We start from the raw sequence: 8,674 nt of genomic DNA on the forward strand, positions 1-8,674 counted from the left end.
GAAATGACTTTCTTACTAGGACATGACCATAGTACCTAATAGCTGGGAGCCAAACATGAGGGACCTACAAGTTGGATTTGAGTCATGGCCTAATCCTAGCTTCACGACGACGTCAATGATCTATGGCCTAGTACCCACTAACAAACTCATGGATCATTGAGGTACGTACTCGTAAATGCTTTTTTCTCTTTCAAGTGATTGTAGAAAAAAGTGACGTGTAAATTCTATGCTATTTTTATTTTAAAAAGTGAAGTTAATAATTAAAAAAAATATTATTTTATGTAGATATTAAATTTATCTATTATTTTTAAAAGAAGAATTACTCATTATAAAATTATAAATATTATTATCTTTTTCTTATAGCGACATAAGGAAAAAGTTGCCTTTTTCATTATATTATACGGTAAGAATGATAAATGTCACATCTACACAAAAATCTCACAAAATTATAAAAACAAAAAAAAAAAGGGACAAATTATAGATTAGCATAACTTAACATGATTTGTCAGATTTTTACTTTTTATTTTTACTTATATATTGATAAATCAAATTAAATCACAAAAATTTATATAAAAAAATAGTCAATTCCAAATATTTATAAGAATCAGTCAATTACACCAAAATGATTTTACGTCATTATCTGAATTGTAATTTAAAAAAAAAATTATTTTATTATCAAATATATGTGTAATAGTAAAATTTAATTTATAAAATTTATCTTTTAAATTAAATTATATTACGTTATTAATTTACCATGTATAATATATAAATAGAAATTTTATTTTTTCTTATATTATATGCTGTGCAAGTAGGCAAGTCATATTCCAATTCCTAACATCTTCAGCAGACATCCTTTCCTCCCTCCAAACGGCTCCTTCTCCTGCATATCATCCACATCAACCATACTCGTTTTTAGTTTCCTGTCTCTAGCCGTTGCTTTTGGCCTCTTCAACTTCAACCTTTCAATCATCTCTTTCTCGGTAATTCCTTCCCTTTCACTAATTCCAAACAACCGTATAACCCCCCCTCTCCCCCACCAACCAACTATACGCATCTCTTGTTATATAATCGCCCTCTGACCCTCACCCACATATTCTTAGACTCGTTCATGACCTTTTTCCGTTGGTGATCTGTATACAGCCTTCGCAGATAGTGTTTTCTAATGGATTGCTTGGTCTTGCCTGTGACCATATTGAGGCAGTGCTACTCGGGCACCCGGTTGGGCTACCGGCCATTGACCCAAGATAATTTCGGCGACTCCGGCCGGCTTGTGACCGTAGTGGTTGGCAAGGAGAAGAGGGAGTTCTTGGTGGATTCGTTCGTGTTAGAGGAAAACCCATTTCGGGTATTGATCGAGATGATGAAGAAGGATGATCAGGAGGAGAGTTTCAATGGGGAAAGCAGCAAGAAAGGGGTGATTTTCGTGGATGTGGACGCCATCTTGTTTGAGCACATGCTTTGGTTGATGCGTAACGATTGTTCTTCTCTGTTTCAGCTCAACCTCAAGGAGATAATCGACTTCTATGCTCAAGATTCTTAGAGATCAGATCGATCAGGGTAACTCTACTGTTTTAAGTTGCTGGTGATCAACCTGGGTAAAAGAACAGTACTTTATTATGCCATCCCAAATAACTCCAGATGTACAAAAATATCTAGGAATACCCTCTCATCTCTTATATATATTCCTTTGATTTTTCAGTACTTTTCCTCCGTTCCTGCGTTTCTTTAACTTTTAACATGACTCCTTACAATTTCTGATCCAAATAATACAGAGAGAGATACTATCCGTAAACTGCACAGAATTGATTTCTGCGCGTGACGATGTAGATTCTGGCATGAATTACAGATTTACAGTAGAAAGTATCGATATCTTTCTTGACCTATTATAACCTTTAGTTTAAAAGAAGTGCTGCTTCTAAAAAAATATTATATAAAAATAATTTTATAAATTAATGTGTTTTTATATAATTTATTAAATTTATTTTATAATAAAAATAATTTTATAATTTGATGAATTATATCAAATTATATAAAATTATAAAATTATTTTCATATAATATTTTTGTAGTTAAAGTATTTCTATTAAATTAATTATTTGCTGGCTGACATCCAACGCACATTGATGGGCATTTAGGACCGATCCAACAGCAGACAGTATCCATCTGGGGTACACACGCAAAACATGGGTGGGAGCTTTTCAAACCTGAAATTATGTTTTTTTGTCGTTGTAAAGGTGGCAGGTCAATTTCTACTTGTTTAATCTTTAGGGACGGCATCCGAATCACTGTTGGCTAAAGACCAATGTGACTTTCTGTTTTTTTTTTTAAAATTTTTCCCTAAGCAAAGTCCATTATTTAATAGATGCATGTAGTCATACCCTCAATATTCAAATAGGCGTAAGGCATGCACATGGAACTAAATAAAGAAGTATGCTTTCAAGTTGTTGGGGCGTTCAGTTAAACACCTCAATTGATCTCAATCTTGTATCAATAATTTCATCTATGTTCATCATGTCACAAACTTTAACAGCTACGTACTTGGAAAACAATAAAACCATGCCATGAATGAAATCTACCAACTTACTGGATGCATAGAAAATTGCTGGAGAGAGAGAGAGTAAATAAAAACTGAGAGAGAGAATTGAACGCTTGATCTATTGGGCTGGTTGTACTTTACACCTCAAGCACGTCTTCCGAAAGCATTGATGCCCAGCCTCTCTCCCATTCATGCTCTCGCTACAACAAATATTAACTTTTTCTGTGAGGCATTCTAGTCGAAATAAGCAGGTATTATGTGGGAATAATATTTTTTCCAACCAAATTTCTTGGTGACATGTTGGTGGCATATAATTCATGGACAATACTATTTTATCCACAGATACAATTAGTTAGTGGGAAAAACGTCATTTTCCCACTGTAAGAGGTGGTGGGAAAACTTGCGGCCCTCCTTGGCAAATTCCGTGAACAATTCAGCTAAGGTGGTGAAAAGTACATCATTTGTCACCACAGTCACAGTCCGTAACATTTATTAGCCATTAGACATTTGGTGACATGTTTAGTCGTATAAAGTCATTACTCACTCTCAGCTTTGTGACTTCACAATTTTTGGGATGACTTAATTTGGTTACAATTAAATTTTATTAACCTCAATACTTGTCGGAATAATTTGTACTCTACCAGTTTCCATTGTTGGAAATAAGTATTATAGATGATCCAATGTCGTAGGCAAAATTCATTAGCCATGTGTTGTAGACGTGACAAAACTAGCTTACCATTATTCCATCTAGTGGCAATTAATATAATTTCCATGGGAACTATTAGTCAAAAATAGTTCACATTTTGTGACAATACACTTTTTTCCATCATTTTCGTTGGTGACAGCGTGGTGGCATATAATCTATGGACAATAATAATTTACCCTCCAAAAGGATTTTTTTTGTGGGAAAATCTAAATTTATGACCACAAATTCAGCCGGCATGATCATGGCACCCCAACACATATAAACGAGTTTAGCAACCAGAAATCAACGTCAGAATAGAAGATATCTGATGATTCCGCTTGGTGGCCATTACTTAAAATATAATGATTTCTAGCCAAATCTGCTACCATCATTGGCGTGGTGGGAAGATTAATTTACCCACAGAATATGGCTATTTTATTTACGGGAAATCTACTTTTCCCACCATGCATGTACTGCATTAAAACCTGGAGTGGAATGTAATAAAACCTGTTTCCTCACCAATGCTACTAGTATTCATGTCGGGTGAAAACAAGCTAGTTGTCATGATGAGTGGTAGTGTCTAACCCTGTTAAAATACATATATCCCAACAATGCAAACCAAATCCCAGCCGAGTATGTCTTGCTCTGCCAAATATTTACACACTAGTAAAATTACATATTCTCCTTAACCTTTGCAACACTTTTAGCCACCAGCAAAAATGGTACATAATCCTTGGACATTCATTGAAACAACATTATATATACAAATCTTCCAACATTATATATTAATCAATTAGTTAAAGGCCATGAACCGTATATATGTTTGCAACTCAAATCTTACATACAGGGTGAAATATATATTCCCTCTCCAACAACATCAATGATAACCAAGAGGGCCATATATGACAGTTTACTAAAATAATTAAAATGGCTTCTTGCTGACAGTAGTGTTTGACCTTACAATCTGATTCCAGTCTCTGATTCCACACAACATGTTGGTAAATGATTTTCTGATAATTAGACAAAAAGAATTATGTCAGCAAATAACAGAATTCATTCATGGTATGACATTCATTAAATGGTAGCTTGCTTCTATACTAATTGGTACCAGCACTCTTGTACATAATTAATTAGATGTACAAGAGCATATACAGATTTAAATATTAAAATTCTACCTATAAGTTTGTGGAATGGAAGGAAAATGCCAACCCCCTTGTTTTGTTGTATTCACATCGAATTATTGCTATATACCTAACATTCAGGAGTCCATGCTATTGCAAATCTTGCAGTTGCTTCGATTGTGTTTATAGCGTTTGCTATAGTGTCATTACAATCTATAGCCTTTACAATACGTACGTGTATATATCCCAAAAGGAAGAGCCCAATTGTTAATTTTTCCAGTAGCGTACCAATCTCCTAAAAACAATTTTAAGGTTTATACTAAGCCTTACCATCTACCATACCAATCATAATTATGTTAGTATAAACCCTCATACTAATGGGGAACCAAAATATCTATCCTAGCATGACCCACTCTATTCAATTGGGCCTTTAAATCTAATTATTTACATGTATCAATACTTAAGACTGCTGATTATCCTGAAATTAATAACATAGATACCACATCTGTCTCTTGGATACTATAATTGTGTTACACAACTATGCCCTATGTTTAGGTGAGACACATTTTTAGGCACTAAGCAGAACATATAGCTTTGATATATTCCTCATACATACTCAGACTTGTGTCCTGACCTAAGTGCGTTAGAGTTAGAGAGACTCAGTTTCTTATTTAACATATAAAATTAGAAGTGGGTTTCCTTATCTTCTAACTAATTAGTGTGAATTCCAAGACTGCACCTTATCTAATACACTCTGTTTAGTTTATTAAAACCTGAATCAGAGGTGTAGGCAATTGAGGGTGTGTGTGAATATAGATATTGACTTGTGGATATTAAATAGGTAGTTCTCTTGTAAATTTAGATTTTGCAACTGCTTTTATTTATTTCCCTTACTATTGAAGAAATACACCCCTAGTAATTACCTTTTTCCCTGGTTATGTGCTTTATCATGAAACCAATTACTGCAACAAACATCCTCCATCCATATGCACTGAAATCAGTCTTCTCATACTGCTAACTTGTATTTTTCAAAATAGTTTAATCAGCTTGTATGCTTTTGTATTTGCAGCCTAACACACATAATCCGAAAATAAACATTAAAGTTCATAACTCGAAGTAATTTCAGTACTTACCCTTTCATTCTCTTGGTTACAACTCATCAAAAATTAAAACCATCATTTTACTTTTCTTGCTGCAGTCGTTAATACATATCCACCCTAACTATATTACCAAAATAACCAAAGTTAAGACATAAGTCCATGGCCATGGATTTCTACATGACATTTAAACCCTATCCACCAAAAAATTAATATGTCAAACTGGCCCTCCACAAAAATATACCCCACAAAAAGGCCATCCACAAAAAATTCTTGCAGTGTGAGAAAACTAATCATCTCTCTGAGTCTCTCAATGAGACTCACTACCATCGGGTAAGTCAGTGTTCCGATAGCTCATTAAGAGCTTCTCATGCTCAGAAAAATTCTTTCTCAACTCTGCAATATCACCCATCATAGAGTCTAGTTTTGCCTTGTACATTTCTGCCTCACTCTTGTTCCGTGCATTCTCCTCCGAGAGACGAATATATGCCCTACTGTTCTTCATTGAAGGAGATGGGTCTGGAATCACCATTGACCCCTCCCTACTGCATATCCAGGTATGTTTCCCAATACCTCTTTGAACACACTCTCAGCTACTTCTTCAATATCCTCCTCAGATTCTTTTTCAGCTAACCTCTCCATCATAAGATTATGGAAAATTCAATATATGAAAAATCACCTAACTGTTAAACACCCTCACTTGACCATTTAAATATAAAATGAAATTAGGAACTCTCTTACGTAATTGTGTTCAGTGGCTGCGTTGATGAATTTACCCTTCTGGGTTGACCAATGTGTTTCCCTATAGAAGGCAACCATATTCAGTACTGCCTCCCGCTAAAACACACAATTACATCAAAATTTTATATATATTTTACTCATTAACTAATTATGTTATACCCATTGCTTAATTACAAACCTTCTCCTCTAAAATGTGTATAAAGGATTTGTGGCCACCAGTATGCTTGACCTTCAATTTTTGTCTATTTGAATTCTCATGGACTTCTCCTGCATTTGTTTCCAATAAATTAGTATTTAATTTATAAATAGTGTGTTACTCGAATTTTATATTAGGCAAAGACCATTAGGATTCAAACCTACTAAGTAACAGAAGTGCGTAAGACCATTTTCTGAAAAGAAATTTTAACTAACTTTATAATGCATCTAATAAAATCCCAAACTATAATACCTTGAATGCTGCACTTGCCCAGTATTCACATAGCTTTTCCCATACATATTTCTCCACCTTGTCCGTCCCACCACGTAGGGCCTCTTGATGTGATGCATATTTTAAATAAATTTTATGTAGTACATAATGATAAGCATTGTACTTATCTACCAAATGCATTACAACCATCTCACGATGGTTGTCTCTACTCCAGTCAAGAACAAAATTTGCCTGCAATACAAAAAAGACCTGGGTTATATATATGAATAAAACACAGTGTATTTACGCCAACTGAATATATATACCAGCTTATTAACTTTGTTATCAATAGGTAAAGCCCTACCCTAACACGGTCTATCAGCTCTATCTTCTCGTCTTCAGGTACATGACTCCAACTAGCATGTCTCATGTCGGCATGTACTTTAATTATCTCCGTTAGTCATCTAGTGAATAAGCATGCATTCTCACAAGCGTGCCCTTCGCTGGCCCTCGACCTCTTTTCTTAGTAGGCGGTTCTACATCAAGACATCAATTGAGTGTAAATTCAATCACTATATCAATTACCATGACCCAAGTGCACACATTAGAGTACTTGTATCTACACATGCTGAATTTACCAAACTTTATTCTGCTCAAGCACATAACTGGATATTTTTATGGCATACCTGTATTAGGGACAACAACCACTTCAACTTTTGCTCCACCCAAGGCTCCTTTTGGGCCTGCCCCTCCTACATCCTCAGTTGAATCATTTGGTTCTGGCTCATCCCGCAACATGGTTCTCGGATCTAGTGCCTCTGCTTTTCGCTCTTGGCTGTGGCATATCTCAGACCTACCATGTTTGACTCGCCCCCTCGAAACTTTATTGTTCTCCTCATCTTTGGTTGTGCTGGTGTGTGGAAATACCTACTGCTTTTTTAGCCTGCAACCAGGAAAAAGATTGCTTTGTTCAATAAAATGTAGCTATTTTTACCTCTCAAGAGCATGTTACTAGTCGAGGAAGGTTAATATTTATCTAGTTGGTGGCATTATAATTTACACACATATTTTATGGCCAGATAAATCACATCAGGAACTTGTGAGATTGTTGTCCTGTTTTTAACCCCATCATGTAGGGCTTTCCCTAATTCAAAGGTGGCTAAGGAACACCTTTACCCTGCTTCCCAATCCTTTAAAATAACACATCTTAGGGAGTTTGCAATCAGACTTAGCTTTAAGAACTGTGAAATACTTTGGGCCTAGGAACCATCACTCTTTGAACTAATTGAATTTAACAATGCATACTAACTGCTGACCAAATTAACCAATTTCTAAAGTTCTAAGGGTGTTTATCTCTAACTGATATATATACACATTGGAGTCAGTAGTTTGATCTTTGGCAAATGGTGACGCTGCGTCATTGTATGACGCTCCAGCCTTCCTCTAGGTTTGTTTTAGTAATACATCCATCTTATATTGCTTTCACAACTTTTACATGTCTAATAGTATACAAAGAAACTAGAATCTGTGCTAACTGCTTTTAATAATTCAAATATGATAGGACAAGATCAGAACCAACATCCCAGCCTAAGATTGAAAACCAACAAAGCTTAACAGGAGACTCAATGGACCCAGGTATAACTAGTCCAAATATAACTAACTCAAGGCCTTCTTTACCAATGGCAGAGGGAGGATATCATACAAATCATTTAACAAGCTGTTTTTCAGACTACAACAAATGTACCTTAAATAGCCATTTTTCAGTATACAAATAATGCAATATATGATAAAAGACACTATCAAAATTTAACTTCATTGACGTTACACATCTCATCCAGCATGCACATTTGTACGCCTAAGCTGAAAACTTCAACTTTTTCTTTAAGAAAATTTTAACCTTCGTTAAGGCTGCCTAAACCAACCCAAACCAAGCGAAAAAATACTTCAGTGAAAAATCAATAGGTTGTATTAGAACTACCCAAAACAAGCATAAATGGAATGAAGGATAAGTTCAGACTACTTAAGATGCTTTTATCAGGAGGAGAAGCACATAAAGACTAGTCATAGACAAGGTGTACCTACTTGTAGC

At 35.1% G+C, this 8,674-nt stretch overlaps 1 protein-coding gene across 1 annotated transcript; it reads left to right on the forward strand.

Annotated features, from left to right (window-relative positions):
• The first annotated feature begins 817 nt into the window (after nucleotides 1-817).
• On the forward strand, nucleotides 818-1,701 carry LOC122281783 (auxin-responsive protein SAUR76-like). The gene has a single exon (XM_043093567.1). It carries the CDS (start codon nucleotides 1,163-1,165, stop codon nucleotides 1,538-1,540), a length of 378 nt encoding a protein of 125 aa, XP_042949501.1. The 5' UTR covers nucleotides 818-1,162; the 3' UTR covers nucleotides 1,541-1,701.
• Nucleotides 1,702-8,674: the final 6,973 nt, after the last annotated feature.

Source organism: Carya illinoinensis, chromosome 11 (genome assembly GCF_018687715.1).
Source record: "Carya illinoinensis cultivar Pawnee chromosome 11, C.illinoinensisPawnee_v1, whole genome shotgun sequence".
NCBI lineage: Eukaryota > Viridiplantae > Streptophyta > Magnoliopsida > Fagales > Juglandaceae > Carya > Carya illinoinensis.